Source organism: Pelophylax lessonae (genome assembly GCF_965119305.1).
Source record: "Pelophylax lessonae genome assembly, chromosome: 3".
Taxonomy (NCBI): domain Eukaryota; kingdom Metazoa; phylum Chordata; class Amphibia; order Anura; family Ranidae; genus Pelophylax; species Pelophylax lessonae.
The window spans coordinates 488,141,551-488,159,609 of NC_138770.1; the positions used below are offsets into that span (position 1 = coordinate 488,141,551).

The 18,059-nt window shown below is 42.9% G+C and overlaps 1 protein-coding gene across 1 annotated transcript in view; it reads right to left on the reverse strand.

The window, feature by feature from the left end:
- The window catches only part of NLRC4 (NLR family CARD domain containing 4), a 200,985-nt gene that overhangs the window by 54,856 nt on the left and 128,070 nt on the right, over positions 1–18,059 (reverse strand). The window contains exon 6 of the mRNA XM_082251347.1: positions 14,902–15,072. Within this exon, the coding sequence (XP_082107473.1) occupies positions 14,902–15,072 (171 nt within the window). The remainder of the gene's footprint in view (positions 1–14,901; positions 15,073–18,059) is intronic.

An 18,059-nucleotide genomic window follows, 5' to 3' on the forward strand; every position in this document is an offset into this window, starting at 1 on the left:
GTGAAAAGAGCTTAACGTACCAAAATGTGCCTAAACCTCAACCAATTGTCTTGAAACTTTGCACAGCCCAAGTTCTGCACTTCCCAAAGCTATCCTGGAGGTTTCATCGATTTTGGTCTCCCACGTGGAAAAATGGGGACATTAAGCTCTTTTTTTGGGGCACTTAATGTGGCTTAACGTACAAAAAAGAGCTTAGATGTGAACCAATTTCCCCCAAACTTGGCGCAATAAAAGAGCCTATCAATTCCAACATATTCTAAAAATTTCAGATCATTTGGTAAATCACACCAAAAGTTATTCACATTAAGCTCTATTTTGCAATCATAAAAACACATAGCTTAATGTGAAAAGAGCCCAAGTTCTGCACTTCCCAAAGCTATCCTGGAGGTTTCATCGATTTTGGTCTCCCACACGGAAATTGGTTCACATCTAGGCTCTTTTTTGTACGTTAAGCCACATTAAGCTCCCCAAAAAAAGAGCTTAATGTCCCCAGTTTTCCGTGTGGGAGACCAAAATCGATGAAACCTCCAGGATAGCTGAGGGAAGTGCAGAACTTGTGCTGTGCAAAGTTTCAAGACAATTGGTTGAGGTTTAGGCACATTTTGGTACGTTAAGCTCTTTTCACATTAAGCTATGCGTTTTTATGATTGCAAAATAGAGCTTAATGTGAATAACTTTTGGTGTGATTTACCAAATGATCTGAAATTTTCAGAATATGTTGGAATTGATAGGCTCTTTTATTGCGCCAAGTTTGGGGGAAATTGGTTCACATCTAAGCTCTTGTTTGTACGTTAAGCCAGATTAAGCTCCCCAAAAAAAGAGCTTAATGTCCCCAGTTTTCCGTGTGGGAGACCAAAATCGATGAAACCACCAGGATAGCTTTGGGAAGTGCAGAACTTGGGCTGTGCAAAGTTTCAAGACAATTGGTTGAGGTTTAGGCACATTTTGGTACATTAAGCTCTTTTCACATTAGCTAAGGACATTAAACGTTTTAGTATTGTACAAAAAGAGCTTAATGTGAATAACTTTTACTGTAATTTATCAAATGATCTGAAATTTTCAGAATATGTTGGAATAGATAGACTCTTCTATTGTGCCAAGTTTGGGGGAAATTGGTTCACATCTAAGCTCTTTTTTGTACGTTAAGCCACATTAAGCTCCCCAAAAAAAGAGCTTAATGTCCCCAGTTTTCCATGTGGGAGACCTAAATCGATGAAACCTCCAGGATAGCTTATGGAAGTGCAGAACTTGGACTGTGCAAAGTTTCAAGACAATTGGTTGAGGTTTAGGCACATTTTGGTACGTTAAGCTCTTTTCACATTAAGCCACGTGTTTTTATGATTGCTAAAAACAGCTTAATGTGAATAACTTTTGGTGTGATTTACCAAATGATCTGAAATTTTCAGAATATGTTGGAATTGATAAACTATTCTATTGTGCCAAGTTTGGGGGAAATTGGTTCACATCTAAGCTCTTTTTTGTACGTTAAGCCACATTAAGCTCCCCAAAAAAAGAGCTTAATGTCCCCAGTTTTCCATGTGGGAGACCAAAATCGATGAAACCTCCAGGATAGCTTTGGGAAGTGCAGAACTTGGGCTGTGCAAAGTTTCAAGACAATTGGTTGAGGTTTAGGCACATTTTGGTACATTAAGCTCTTTTCACATTAAGCTAAGGACATTAAACGTTTTAGTATTGTACAAAAAGAGCTTAATGTGAATAACTTTTGGTGTGATTTACCAAATGATCTGAAATTTTCAGAATATGTTGGAATAGATAGACTCTTCTATTGTGCCAAGTTTGGGGGGAAATTGGTTCACATCTAAGCTCTTGTTTGTACGTTAAGCCACATTAAGCGCCCCAAAAAAAGAGCTTAATGTCCCCAGTTTTCCACGTGGGAGACCAAAATCAATGAAACCTCCAGGATAGCTTTGGGAAGTGCAGAACTTGGGCTGTGCAAAGTTTTAAGACAATTGGTTGAGGTTTAGGTACATTTTGGTACGTTAAGCTCTTTTCACATTAACCACTTAAGCCCCGGAGGATTTGGCTGCTAAAGGACCAGGGGTTTTTTTGCGATTTTTTACTGCGTGACTTTAACGGACAATTGCGCGGTCGTGCGACGCTGTACCTAAACGAATTTGACGTCCTTTTTTTCCCACAAACAGAGCTTTCTTTTGGTGGTATTTGATCACCTGTGCGATTTTTTGATCACGCGCTATAAACAAAAAAAGAGCGTAAATTTTGCAAAAATAACAATATTTTTCACATTTTTTTATATGAAATTCCCCAAAAAAAAAAGTAAAAATCAAAATTTTTTAACATTTTTCGGCCAATTTGTTTTATGCTACCTATGTTTGGTAAAAAAAATCGCAAAAAGCGTATTTTGATTGGTTTGCGCAAAAGTTATCGCGTTTACTAACAAAGAGAAAGATTTTTGTCATTTTTGGTGTTTTTTTTTTTAACGCGTAATGGCGGCGATCTGCGATTTTTTTTTCGGTACTGCGACATTGCGGCGGACAGATCGGACCCTTGACTGACATTTTTGACACTTTTGGGGTTACCAGTGACATTACTGCAGTAATCAGTGCTATACATATGCACTGTTACTGCAAAAATGACACTGGCAGGGAAGGGGTTAACTTTATTGGGAAGGGAGGGGTTAAGTGTGTCCTAGGGGCGTGCTTTCTACTGTGTAGGGACATTGCTATTGGTGTAAAAGCAAAGATCAACCGTTCTACATAGTAGAACGGTCAGATCTTTACTTTTACACAGGGAGAACTGACAGGCAGCTTGTTTACACAAGCTGCTCTGTCTTTCTCCCTTCACAGGAGCGATCGTAGTGTGGCCGGCGGACATCGAGTCCGCCGGTCACACGCACTGACTTGCCTGTGAACGAGCCGCGGCGGGCGCGCGCCTCGGCGGGCGCGCGCCCGCTCGCTATAGGCTCGCAAGTCAGTGACAGGCGAGTGACGTACCGATACGTCACTCTGCCTGGCCGGGGCTGACCGCCGCAGTATATAGTCGTGCGGCGGTCGGCAACCGGTTAAGCTATGCGTTTTTATGATTGCAAAATAGAGCTTAATGTGAATAACTTTTGGTGTGATTTACCAAATGATCTGAAATTTTCAGAATATGTTGGAATTGATAGGCTCTTTTATTGCGCCAAGTTTGGGGGAAATTGGTTCACATCTAAGCTCTTGTTTGTACGTTAAGCCACATTAAGCTCCCCAAAAAAAGAGCTTAATGTCCCCAGTTTTCCGTGTGGGAGACCAAAATCGATGAAACCACCAGGATAGCTTTGGGAAGTGCAGAACTTGAGCTGTGCAAAGTTTCAAGACAATTGGTTGAGGTTTAGGCACATTTTGGTACATTAAGCTCTTTTCACATTAGCTAAGGACATTAAACGTTTTAGTATTGTACAAAAAGAGCTTAATGTGAATAACTTTTACTGTAATTTATCAAATGATCTGAAATTTTCAGAATATGTTGGAATAGATAGACTCTTCTATTGTGCCAAGTTTGGGGGAAATTGGTTCACATCTAAGCTCTTTTTTGTACGTTAAGCCACATTAAGCTCCCCAAAAAAAGAGCTTAATGTCCCCAGTTTTCCATGTGGGAGACCTAAATCGATGAAACCTCCAGGATAGCTTTGGGAAGTGCAGAACTTGGGCTGTGCAAAGTTTCAGGACAATTGGTTGAGGTTAAGGCACATTTTGGTACATTAAGCTCTTTTTACATTAAGCCGTGGACATTAAACGTTTTAGTATTGTAAAAAAATAGCTTAATGTGAATAACTTTTGGTGTGATTTACCAAATGAGCTAAAATTTTCAGACTATCTTAGCATCAATAGAGTCTTCTATTGTGTGAAGTTTGGGGGAAATTGGTTAACATGTAAGCTCTTTTTTGTACGTTAAGCCACATTAAGCTCCCCAAAAAACAAGCTTAATGTCCCTTGTTTGCCTCCTGGAAGACCAAACTACATGAAACTTCTAGGATATATTAGGAAAGTTAAAAACTTAGTCTGTGCAAAGTTTCAGGGCAATTGGTTATGGTTTAGGCACTTTATTACACATTAAGCTACATTAAGCCATTTTCACATTAAATGTTTTAGTATGTCCCATACTTTCTCTCGTGTTCATTAAGCTTTCTGCTCAGGTACACCACAGGGTGTTCTTCCCCATTGTGTACCTGTGACAATATGGCCCCAATGCCTACATCAGACGCATCCGTCGGAACCAAGAAATCCTTGGAGAAATCAGGGGAGTACAACACTGGCTGTGCACAAAGAGCATTCTTTAAGACTTGGAAAGACTCCTCTGCTATTGGGGACCATTTCACCATTTCCCTTTTGTAAGGTCGGTCAGTGGGGCAGCTAGAGTTGCAAAATTCGGGATAAGCCTTCTATAGTACCCTGCAATTCCAAGGAAGGCTTTGACCTGCTTCTTGTTTGCAGGACGTGGCCATTCTTGGATGGCTTCTACTTTGTTTAACTGAGGTTTAATGACTCCACGACCAATAGTGTAGCCCAAATACCTGGCTTCCTCTAAACCAATGGCGCATTTTTTTGGGTTTGCTGTAAAACCTTCCTTGAAGAGGGAATCCAGAACAGCCTGTACACGGGGCAAGTGAGACTCCCAGTCAGTGCTATGTACCACTATATCGTCCAGGTAGGCAGCTGCATACTGTCCGTGAGGTCTTAGGGCCCTGTCCATGGCCCTCTGAAATGTCGCAGGGGCATTTTGCAACCCAAAGGCATTTTTTTGTACTGAAATGAACCCTCTGGGGTAACAAACGCAGTCTTTTCTTTGGCACTACCAGTCAGGGGTATTTGCCAATATCCTTTGGTCAAGTCTAAAGTAGTTAGGTAGTGGGATTTGCCAAGTCTGTCTATAAGTTTGTCCACCCTGGGCATTGGGTACGTGTCAAACTTTGTCACTGTATTGAGTTTTCTGAAGTCGTTACAAAACCTCCAAGTACCATCCGGTTTTGGGACTAAAATGATGGGGCTTGACCAGTCACTATTGGATTCCTCAATGACATCTAGCTCAAGCATCTTTTTTACTTCATCGCTAATGTCCTTTCTCCTAGCTTCGGGAATTCGGTATGGTTTTAGCTTGACATGGACCCCAGGTTCAGTAACAATATCATGCTGAACTGCTGAAGTCATACCAGGTAACTCTGAAAATTTCTCTCTATTCCTTATCAGGAACTCTCTAGTTTCTTGTTTTTGGGAATAAGACAGGGTGTCTGGAATCGTGACCTCAGGGACCAGAGGGGACTCTGTACCCCTAGATGTTACAGGGACGGACCTCGCAGTTAAGGCCAGCCTATCCTTCCAGGGCTTTAACAGATTAATATGGTAAATCTGCTCTGGCTTCCTTTTTCCTGGTTGATGCACTTTATAATTGACTTCCCCAACTCTTTCCAATACTTTGAAGGGACCCTGCCACTTAGCTAGGAACTTGCTCTTGACAGTGGGAACTAACACCAGGACCCTGTCACAAGGTGAGAAGACACGGAGTCTGGCTCCCCTGTTGTATATTCTCTGTTGCGCTGCCTGGGCCTGCAGTAAGTGTTCCTTTACCATAGGCATGATTGCTGCAATCCTGTCCTGCATTTGAGCGATGGGCTCAATGACACTTTTGTGGGGTGTCTGCTCCCCCTCCCAGGTTTCCTTGGCTATGTCTAAGAGTCCCCGAGGGTGTCTCCCATAAAGCAATTCAAAAGGAGAGTATCCCGTAGAGGACTGGGGTACTTCCCTGATGGAGAACATTAAGTACGGAATCAAGAAGTCCCAGTTTTTTCCATCCTTGCCCACAACCTTTTTTAACATACTCTTTAATGTTTTATTGAAGCGTTCTACAAGGCCATCAGTTTGAGGGTGGTATACGGAGGTTCGCAACTGGGTCACCTTAAATAACTTGCACAACTCTTTAGTTATTTGTGACATAAATGCAGTGCCCTGGTCTGTAAGGACCTCCTTAGGGATCCTAACGCGACTGAACACCCTGAACAACTCTTTAGCAATGTTCTTAGCGGATGCAGGGCATAAGGGAACTGCCTCGGGGTAACGTGTAGCATAATCCATGATTACAAGAATGTGTTGATGACCCCGGGCAGACTTGGGGAGTGGACCTACGAGGTCCATGGCGATCCTCTCAAAGGGCACTTCCATAATGGGTAAGGGCACTAAAGGACTTCGGAAGTGGGGTAGTGGGGCTGACATCTGACACACAGGACAGGATTGACAATAATTGTCAATATCTTTCTGTATCCCAGGCCAGTAAAACCTGCGTAACACCCTTTAAGTGTTTTTTTCAAACCCCTAAATGACCTCCCAGTAAGTGTCCATGAGCCAATTCCAGCACCACCCGTCTGTAAGGCTTAGGGACCACCAACTGTTCAACAATTTCATTGTTCTTTTTATATACACGATACAATAAATCCTCATTGCTGCTGAAAAAAAGGAAAACAGGGCCTGTCCCCTGGTTCGACAGGTACATTGTTAACCATTACTACATTCTCCCAGGCCCTTGCAAGGGTAGGGTCTTTTCTCTGCTCGGTACCAAAGTTTTCCTTGTGTACATTAAGATCAGCAAACTCCAATGTACCCTCAGGGTCAGCAGAAGGTGGTCCACCTTGACTGGCTGTGGGGACTTCCTCAGGCTCCTCCAGTTCTCCTGCCAAAACAGAGAATGGAAAATCCGGGGAACCGTGAGAGGAATCCCATGAACCCATATGGTCGGTGTTGGCCAGGATTCTGCCTCCACCACTGAGTCAGTTACTGTGACCGAGTCGGGACGGTCCCACAGTTCCCAAAACTCAGGGAAGTCTCTACCAATGATGGCCTCATGCACTAAGTGGGGCACAAGTCCGACCGGATGGGTCACCGTACCTAAATCAGTTTCAAAGCGAACAGTAACTATAGGATACTCCCGAGTATCACCATGTACACAGATCACAGCAACTTTTTTTGCTTTTAAATTCACATTTTCAACCATTTCTGCTTTAACCAAAGTCACCAGACTTCCCGAGTCCAGCAAGGCTGCAATAGGCTTATCATTAACAGTCATTTGGCATATGTGTTTTCCTACACCTGGCGCAGCAGCGCATGAAACAGCAGCAAACAGACTGCCTTCTAAGAGACATGTCACACTGCATGGGTTCATCTGTCAACGGACAGTTTGCTGCAACATGTCCCAGTTCCTGGCAACGGAAACATAGAAACATAGAATGTGTCGGCAGATAAGAACCATTTGGCCCAACTAGTCTGCCCAATATATCTGAATCCTATGAATAGTCCCTGGCCCTATCTTATATGAAGGATAGCCTTATGCCTATCCCATGCATGCTTAAACTCCTTCACTGTATTTGCAGCTACCACTTCTGCAGGAAGGTTATTCCATGCATCCACTACTCTCTCAGTAAAGTAATACTTCCTCATATTACTTTTAAACCTTTGCCCCTCTAATTAAAAACTGTTTCCTCCTGTGGTAGTTTTTCTTCTTTTAAATATGCTCTCCTCCTTTACCGAGTTGATTCCCTTTATGTATTTAAAAGTTTCTATCATATCCCCTCTGTCTCTTCTTTCTTCCAAGCTATACATGTTAAGGTCCTTTAACCTTTCCTGGTAAGTTTTTTCCTGCAATCCATGTACTAGTTTAGTAGCTCTTCTCTGAACTCTCTCTAGAGTATCTATATCCTTCTGGAGATATGGCCTCCAGTACTGCGCACAATACACCTGATGTTACCCCAGTTAGGTTTGTTGACAGGCAGTGGCTTCCCTTGTTTGGGACGCCAAACTTCAGCTCTGGCACCAAAAGTCCTCCCCCCTGTCTCCTTGCCATGCTGACCACCCACTTCCCCTGGAACAGTCTTACCGGTTGCCTGGGGAGACCGTGGCTTTGGGTGGAAAGTCCGTGCGGCTGTAGGGGTGGTGACCAGGCTCTCTGCAGCATAGTACCTCTCAACGAGCTCCACCAGGTTGTCCGCCGACTTGGGGTCTCCTTGACTCACCCACTTCTGCAGAGGACTTAGTAATGACTTCAGGAACTGGTCCATGACCACCCGCTCCACAATTTGTGGCCCAGACAAGGACTCCGGCTGTAGCCATTTTCGCGCCAGGTGGATTAGGTCAAACATCTGTGATCTTGGGGGCCTCTCATCTCGGAAGGACCAGCTGTTGACCCGCTGGGCTCGAACGGCCAAGTTAACACCGAGACGTGCCAGGATTTTCTGCTTGACTTTCTCATACTCTCCTGCATCCACGGACTCCAAATCATAATAGGCCTTCTGCGATTCTCCAGTAAGTAAGGGAGAGATCAATCCTGCCCACTGGGTTTTGGGCCAGCCTTCCCTCTCAGCGGTTCTCTCAAACGTAACCAGAAAGGCCTCTGGGTCATCATCAGCAGTCATCTTGGACAGGAAGCGACCAACATGGATGGCTGAGGAGCGGTCTCTAACTGTTTCTGTTTTCACAGCAGACTCCTGTGCAAGTGTCTGCATCACCTCAACCAAGCACCTTTCTGTCTGCTTCTGCAGCACTTGCCAGTTTTTCAAACACCAATCTGTTGTTGAATCAAAGAGTTTGCTTGCTGTGTTTGTTCCTGTACAACACCAATCTGTTGTTGAATCAAAGAGTTCGCTTGCTGCTGTGCAGCGTTGGATAACACCAACTGTTTGAGAATTTCCTCCATGTTTAGTCACTCTAGGTACTGGCCCTTTAAGTAGTAACTTACTACCACTGCCCGCAGGCCTCCACCATATGTAAGCTGGGGAACAGGTAGCAGGTGCAAAGCTCCCTGGGATAAGCAGTCTTTCAGGCACAGATACCAAATCCAGTGAAGTAGTGACAAACAGTGCGGTGTTTATTGGTGCTATATACAAGTCTATATACAGGTGCTGTACAGTGCTTTAAGGAAAACAAGCAGGAATAATAATAACAAAACAAAATCCTAGCCGTGTCCCGGCACTTACTACACACAAAGAAGGCCCTCACTAACAGGCTGAACAAGCCTACAGCTTGTCAGCTTCCAAAAATACACAGTCTGATAAGTTTACCTACCTTTCGCTCTCCTAGACAAACCTTGTCTGATTTCCCAGGCTGAAAGAGAGACCTGCTGTCTGTCTCAGGTGAGTTTAAATTGGCCTGGTGAAGAGGACCAAGATCCAAACTGGATCATGCATCAGAGATCCCTAAAGGTATACGAGAGATGCCTGGGTGATGTATAAGCCCCGAACAGGACTTTTCCTGTCTCTCTCTGGGACGCTCTGCTACTATATACAGTGGGTACGGAAAGTATTCAGACCCCCTTAAATTTTTCACTCTTTGTTATATTGCAGCCATTTGCTAAAATCATTTAAGTTCATTCTTCTTCCTCATGAATGTACACATAGCTCCCCATATTGACGGAAAAACACAGAATTGTTGACATTGTTGCAGATTTATTAAAAAAGAAAAACTGAAATATCACATAGTCCTAAGTATTCAGACCCTTTGCTGTGACACTCATATATTTAACTGAGGTGCTTTCCATTTCTTCTGATCATCCTTGAGATGGTTCTACACCTTCATTTGAGTCCAGCTGTGTTTGATTATACTGATTGGACTTGATTAGGAAAGCCACACACCTGTCTATATAAGACCTTCCAGATCACAATGCATGTCAGAGCAAATGAGAATCATGAGGTCAAAGGAACTGCCTGAAGAGCTCAGAGACAGAATTGTGGCAAGGCACAGATCTGGCCAAGGTTACAAAAAGATTTCTGCTGCACTTAAGGTTCCTAAGAGCACAGTGGCCTCCATAATCCTCAAATGGAAGACGTTTGGGACGACCAGAACCCTTCCTAGAGCTGGCCATCCGGCCAAACTGAGCTATCGGGGGAGAAGAGCCTTGGTGAGAGAGGTAAAGAAGAACCCAAAGATCACTGTGGCTGAGCTCCAGAGATGCAGTCAGGAGATGGGAGAAAGTTGTAGAAAGTCAACCATCACTGCAGCCCTCCACCAGTCGGGGCTTTATGGCAGAGTGGCCCGACAGAAGCCTCTCCTCAGTGTAAGACACATGAAAGCCCGCATGGAGTTTGCTAAAAAACACCTGAAGGACTCCAAGATGGTGAGAAATAAGATTCTCTGGTCTGATGAGACCAAAATAGAATTTTTTGGCCTTAATTCTAAGCGGTATGTGTGGAGAAAACCAGGCACTGCTCATCACCTGTCCAATACAGTCCCAACAGTGAAGCATGGTGGTGGCAGCATCATGCTGTGGGGTGTTTTTCAGCTGCAGGGACAGGACGACTGGTTGCAATCGAGGGAAAGATGAATGCGGCTAATTACAGGGATATCCTGGACAAAAACCTTCTCCAGAGTGCTCTGGACCTCAGACTGGGTCGAAGGTTTACCTTCCAACAAGACAATGACCCTAAGAACACAGCTAAAATAACGAAGGAGTGGCTTCACAAAAACTCTGTGACTGTTCTTGAATGTCCCAGCCAGAGCCCTGACTTAAACCCAATTGAGCATCTCTGGAGAGACCTAAAAATGGCTATCCACCAACGTTTACCATCCAACCTGACAGAACTGGAGAGGATCTGCAAGGAGGAATGGCAGAGGATCCCCAAATCCAGGTGTGAAAGACTTGTTGCATCTTTCCCCAAAAGACTCCTGGCTGTATTAGATGAAAAGGGGGCTTCTACTAAATACTGAGCAAAGGGTCTGAATACTTAGGACCATGTGATATTTCAGTTTTTCTTTTTTAATAAATCTGCAACAATGTCAACAATTCTGTGTTTTTCTGTCAGTATGGGGTGCTATGTGTATTCTTCTTCTTATAACCGGTTGCTGACCGCCGCACAACTTTATACGTCGGCGGTCAGCTCCGGCCAGGCAAAGTGACGTATATATACGTCACTAGCCTGTCACTTCCTTGTGAGCCTATAGCGGGCGAGCGGGCGAGCGCGCGCCCGCGGAGGCGCGCGCCCGCCCTGGCTCGTTCCCTGGGAAGTCAGTACGTGTGACCGGCGGACCCGATGTCCGCCGGTCACTCGCGATCTTCCTCCATGAAGGGAGAAAGGCAGGCGGCTTTTTTTTTTCCTGCTGGGGGTTATTCATAGTTAATTTTAATATATTTATAGTGTGTGACATATGTTTTGTATGGCCATAATTGTGGCCATGCATGATACAATATGTGTTATACACTATATTTTTATGGCCTTTGAACAGGTACTTGTATCTTGGGTTGGTACTGTGTAGTGTCTAGACGCTTCCCATGATGCTGCATTGTTGCCATATATGTTTGGGATCATTGCCAGTCTGGGAATGGTCTTTAGTTGAGCCCAAAGAGATACCCATTTATTTAATATGTTTGCCTCATAGTGAACTACTTTTATAATTTTTATTTATATATTTTAAATGGTTATGGATTGACCGTTAGGTGGGTTATAGATTGCCATAATCTGTAGCCTAGCATATATGGTCATGTACGTTTGGGATTATGTCCTAATTATAATTGCCCTTTGTTTGGGCCTAAATAATTGCTTCCTATTTAAATGTCTGCCTTTAGTGGACTTATTTATAACCAATTTTAATCCATTTATGGTTATAGATTGACCCCTTTGTGGGTAATTACTGCATTAGTTATAATATAGTGATTATGATCCATGGTTTAGTTTTATTATTTGCCCTGCCAGTATCCAATATGGCAGATTAGGCTTCGGCCCATATGAGGATTCTATAGTGGTGTTATGGCAATTTGCTAATCCACCTGTTACCAACTTTTGAATGCAGCATCACTGGCAGCTTTGGACCTGTCCGATGTTTGTTTTACCTTTGCATTTGCTATATGTTGATACGGGTCCAGCTCCTTCCGGTGACTCCGGTTCTGAGATCTAGTGTTTTGCTTCCTTTCCGCCTTGCCTATGATGCTAATCCTTAGAGGTATTGGCGGTTCAGTAGTTAAGATGGCGGCGCTCGTTCCGTGTGACACCGGAGGAGGAGGTCCGCTGTTTGTTATTTAAGTGGTGCGTCAGCGCGCCGCCCACATCCCCAGGAAGACGTGAGGTGTCACGAAACGCATAAGGAAGGCGTGCTGACGTCACCACGACGCAACCCGGAAGCCGGGCGGCAGCGAGAGACATACAAGCGCTTGTTATCGATACTGATGTAAGTGATTTTAACCGTTTTACCAATAAAACTGTGTGTACGTACTACGCTATTGCTCCCTTCTCTTTATTGGGACGTGGAACACTGAGGGGCTCCTCTACCTGCTTGGGGTCATCCGCTCAACCATACAGTGGTGGCAGTGCGGTACAACACGGTGGATACTGATCGGCCTATACGTGGATATATGTGTGTTATGCTCACAATCCAATGAGCTCTGGTAAGCATAACTTGAGCTCTATGCATGCGGCACTTTTGTGGAATAGGCACGTAGGAAGTGGTGTGTGTTTCCTCCTTTCACTGGACACCCATTTATTCTACATTGACTTTCATTGATGGACTTTATTTATTTATTTATTTATTTATGCCTGCAGGATATGTAACCTTAGGACATTATTGATATTGATTATATTTGCTTGCGGGATGTATGATTATATTATCATTGCTGTTGTATTTTAATACATATACTATATTATTACGCATACTTTATTACACTTTGCTTATGCTGGTTGATCCTAGCCTACTATCAATCTAGCGCAGCTCTTCCTATACATTATCTTTTTAGTGACTCCCACTACAGCTGCTGCTCATTTTCTTTGGCTTAGCGCGGTTATTTATTTTTATAGAACCAAGAAATGGTTCTTCCTACTTTCAACTCGTCGGCCAAACCTCCGGAAATCAATCCACTGGATGTGGGCAACACGCTCAAACAGTATCTGGAAGCTACAGCTCCTTTCCGGAAGATGTATTATCTCTTTGTCTTGTTGTCTGGGAAGAACAAGGGTATGCGTGCCTCTTCGAGATCAATTGCTTCCTGGATAGTAGAGGCCATTCAATGGGCTTATAGAGAGAAGGGCTTGGTTTCTCCTAAAGCGGTGACTGCATATTCTACTCGAGGTGTGTCGCTACTTCATGAGCAGCTTCAAGACATGTCGCTCCGGATGTGATCTGCAGAGCAGCGTCTTGGTCGTCCATTCACACATTTATGTCACATTATTGTGTTGAGGCGGCGGGTCTTTCCTCTGTTGGTTTTGGTACTCAAGTGTTATCAGTTGCAGGTGTTAATTAAATTTTGTCAGCATCTGCCCATCCAATTGTGTTTTGGCGAGTTATTTCCCAAACGTATGCTGCCATGGAGTCTGTCAGGAAAACTGAAAATTTATATCAAATACTTACCGTAATTTTCCTTTCCTGATGGACTCCATGGCAGCAGGAGTCCCCTCCCAGTTCCTGAGTAGGCTAGTTACAGAACATGGATGCTGAAAGGGAGCAAGGATTTATGGGAGTGGGGTCCTATGGGGTAGGAGTGGAGGCGGGGCTACCCAAACGTATGCTGCCATGGAGTCCATCAGGAAAGGAAAATTACGGTAAGTATTTGATATAAATTTTCCGTTTTACCACCTCGCTGATTCAAAACTCAAAAAAATATATAGAATTATGTGTATATGTAATAATCATTCAGTCCCCACAAATATGCATACCATAAACAGCAGAAAGCAGCTCACATAAAAAATGCATACACCCACCTGTGCAAATGCAATAACTAAATACATACTCTAAACTCCTAAATAGTGTAGCGCTAAGGCTGGCCATACATGATACAATTTTCTTTCAGTTTTCTGTCAGATTTTCTTGAAATTTACCTTCAAGTATGTAGTACGAAGGCCTGCCAAAATGGATACAAGTGAATGTGTTGTTTAGCTTTGACCTCACATTATGTGGTTTGTGGTAGATCTGACAGAAATTTGTACAACAAAAGTTGGACATGTATGGCCAGCCTATCCCTCAAAGAAATAGATAAGCTAATTAGTGCATACATGATATGTGATATATAATATATAAAAAATGTGAAAATCAATACATACAGTATATTGAAAATTCGTAAAATAAAAATAAATAGCAGTATAAAACAATCACATAAAGTCCATATTTAATAAAAGTCCATAAAAACAATCCAGCTTCCAGTGAATGTGCAATCCCATAAACCATAGACTCTTCACTTATCCAACTCAGTGCCCTTCATCCCACCTTTGTATGTCCTCTAACCTGCTTAAATGGACCTCAATTTAGGGAGGTCCGTATGCACTTTTGAAATAGTATACATGCACTGCTCCACCAGCTCAATAGTAACAATCCCCAGTTCCCCAACATGGTTTTATTCATATAAAAGCATGAAGAATTTCCAAAAGTCCAGATCACTTTAACCAGATTTTTTTTTTTTAAATATAAAGACATTTGTTGAGATATGCTGTTTGTTCACTTCCAATATGTGAGTTTCTTTTTATATTTGAGTAAAATCTGGTTAAAGTGATCTGCACTACTGGATCTTCATCTTGCTTTTATATGAATGATACCACATTGTGGAGCTGAGGATCGTGACCCTAAACTAGTGAGGTCCATTTAGGCAGGTGAGAGGACATCCAAAGGTGGGGTGAAGGGCACTGAGGTGGATAAGTGTAGAGTCTATGGTTCTGGGATTGCACATTCACTGGAAGTTGGGTTGTTTTTTATGGAACTTTATTAAATATGGACATTATGTGATTGTTTTATACTGCTGTTTATTTTCACGTATTTACCGATTTTTATGAAATGTATTGATTGATGTATTGACACAATTTTTTATATATATTTATTTTATATCACATAGTATATATACACTGAGTATCTGTTAATAGGTGCTATGGTTTGTCACTATAAGCATATGATCTATCAGTAAAAGAATGTACTATGAAACAACTCGAGTACTTACTTAGGGATCTCACAGACTTTGCGGTCAAACAGCAGTTTTTTAAATGAAGCTCTTTTATTTGGTTGCAGTTGTTTGAAAATGAATCTATTATGTGCTCAAGTCCATTGAAAATATTGGGAACATCTGAGAGCTGAAGAATTCTTAGTTCACGTAAACACTGTATGCTACTGGCTAAAGATATATGTAAAGATAAATGTATAATGACATTAATATTATGTGCAAAACATCCAATTTACGACATTTAAAATAAAAACACAAATATATTCAAGTCGTCAAAAAAATTATTATAGTGGTTCAGTTGCATTGCAATGCTACCCGGGGGACCCAAAATTACCAGATTGCAATATACTGGATTAAGAAGCAAATCCTTTTAGGCTCAAGTAAAGTAAATAAATTAAGCTTGGTGCCTTGGTAAAAAGAAACCAATATTTCCAGTTTAATTTAAAAAAAAGTAAAAAACAAAAAAAACTAAAGTAATATGTAATAAAGCAGTATAAGTCACATTCTTAATTGGACTATGTTGAGATTGGAACTAAACTCTCTCAAATCAACCATAACTATTTTTAATCCTTATGCTGCTAGCATTAGTAAATAAATTGGAAGGTATATTATACTTCCTTTTTTTTTTACTTTTTTCAGTTGCTTCCTGGTTTCTGGCCAAGGCCAAAATTATGTCTTGCATCCCAAGAGTCTTCATGGGCTTTTTTGTTGTTAACCCACTTTTTGTTGTTACTACAATCAACTCTGTTATAATAAATGCTGTGCCCCATTGTATGTGACCGGCTGTCTCTTTCCTCCTCTCCTCCTCCTGGCTGACGTCAGCGGAGGATTCTCAGCCCTGCCTGCTTTGTTGTCAGACCTGGAGAGGAGAGAGACGGCCGGTCACGTGACCTCCGATTGGCGCAATAAAATAAAGTATTTATCAGCGGATTTTTTAGAAAACACATACAGTGGGGCGCAGCATTTATTGTAACAGAGGGGACTGTAGTAACAACAATAAGTTATGATACCAGAAGGAAGGGGCAGGGGGGGGGGCGCCTGGTATGAGCTGACAGGCAGAGAGGGAGGGGGGGAGGACACAGAAGCACAGAATGAAGCATAGAGCAGGGCTGCGGATGTGGGTGAGTAAGTGTATATAGGGGTCAGTGGGTGTATAGGGTGGGTTGGTGTTGGTGTTGGTGGCTGGTGGTGGTGTGGCGCACTGTGGGGATCTTGACTCCTGAGTCCTCCTGACTGTGTGAGTAACCATATTTTTTTTTTTTGGTACCTGCTGCTGTCTGGAGTGGCTGGCTGCTGGTGGTGGTGGTGGCTGGTGGTGGTGTGGCACACTGGTGGTGGCGGTCTGAGTCCTGTGGTGTGGCACACTGGAGGTGGGGGTGCTGACTGAGTCCTCCTGCCTGACTTGACTGCCTGCGACTGAGTTTTTTTTTTTTAGTACCTGTTGTTCTGCTGCTGCTGCTGCAGTGCTGCCTGGCTGGCTGCTGGCGGTGGTGGTGGCTGGCTGGTGGTGGTTGCTGGTTGCTGGTGGTGGCGACTGGCTGTTGGTGGTGGTGTGTGGCCTGCCCAGGCACACTGGGGTCCGCCTGGCTCCGTCCTCCTCCTCCAGGCCTGTGCTGCTGCCTCTCTCTCTCATCGACTGAGGCCAGTGCTGCAGACAGCGCCGGCCTCGGTCATAGAGGAGAGGAGGAATTACACTACTGCCATTTAGTGGCGGTAGATGTAATTGCGGTAACGCAGCCAAACTAATTTCAATGGCGTTACCATGAGGGGATGAGTAATCAGTTAGATTACTCGTTACCCTCTAAAGTAACTGCGTTAAGTAACGCCGTTTACTTAAACGCAGTTACTTCCATCACTGGTTACAGGGGGCCAAATGACACAGCACAAGCACTGTGCTGTATAACATGCTTTAAGCGAATTTTTTTTTTTCTAGGTGAACAAACAAAAGTCTGGAGGAGCTTTCTCGGTCAAGCACACCATTCTGCCTGCATACTTTAGCTAAGAGCGGAGGGATTCCAGGAAGTAAATGATACATTAATTATCTGCCATTATATAGTATATTTCAAAATGATTTCTCAACAAAATAAATCATGAAGACATGGATGGATGGGTAAGTTTGCTTTAAATATTAAAAATAAATTAAATAGCATTTTTAGTTCGTCGTGCTCAAATACAGTTAAAGCAGAGCTCCACCCAAAAGGAGAGGCTCCGCTTCTTTGCTTCCTCCTACCCTCCACTGCCATATTTGGCACCTTTCGTATGGGAGATGGGGAATGGGTACCTGTTTTTCCTCCGCCGCCGAGCCATTCACAAAGCACAACGCTCTTCGTACATGCGTAGCAGGAAACTTGCTGTGAAGCCCCAAGGTTTCACTGCCGGTTTCCCTTACAAGGAATGTTGGGGGCACCCGAGAGCCAATTGAAAAATCGGCTGGGGTACCGACATAGAAGGATCCCTGGACAGGTAAGTGTCCTAATATTAAAAGTCAGTACTGGTCTTCGGTATTTGTCATGTCCCTGCATCTGCACTAGCCCCTAAGCATGCCCTTTTATACCAGTTGGCACCATGGATTTTGCGTGCGTGCCTGTGTGTATGTGTGGACATAAAAAGGAGGGAGACCCTCCTGCAGGGGCAGCCCTCTGGATATATAAACTCATCCACCACATTTACATTGTCCCTGATGTATTATGTTCATATGCTCACAGCAATGACCATATTGTATTGCATGTGTATGTATATATGTGTGTGTGTGTGTGTGTATATATATATATATATATATATATATATATATATATATATAGTATCTCACAAAAGTGAGTACACCCCTAACATTTTTGAGAATATTATGTGTGTGTGTGTATATATATATATATATATATATATATATGAAAATTTAATTTTTTTTTTAAAATAATTGTGAATGTTGATAGAAACACCCTAAAAATGTCTACAAAAGGTAAAGTTCACGCTGCCAACTCTGGCAAGGTGTCAGTCCCTAGTGGTAAAGCCACAACCTCAGTAGATTCGGTACAGATCAAAAATATGTGGAAACACCTCTCTGAGTCTGAAATGGTGGAATATGTAAAAGCTAGAGTCATATATATCAAAATCCTCAAATGTATATGGGCACCTGACCTGGGTAGAGGAAAACCCGATGT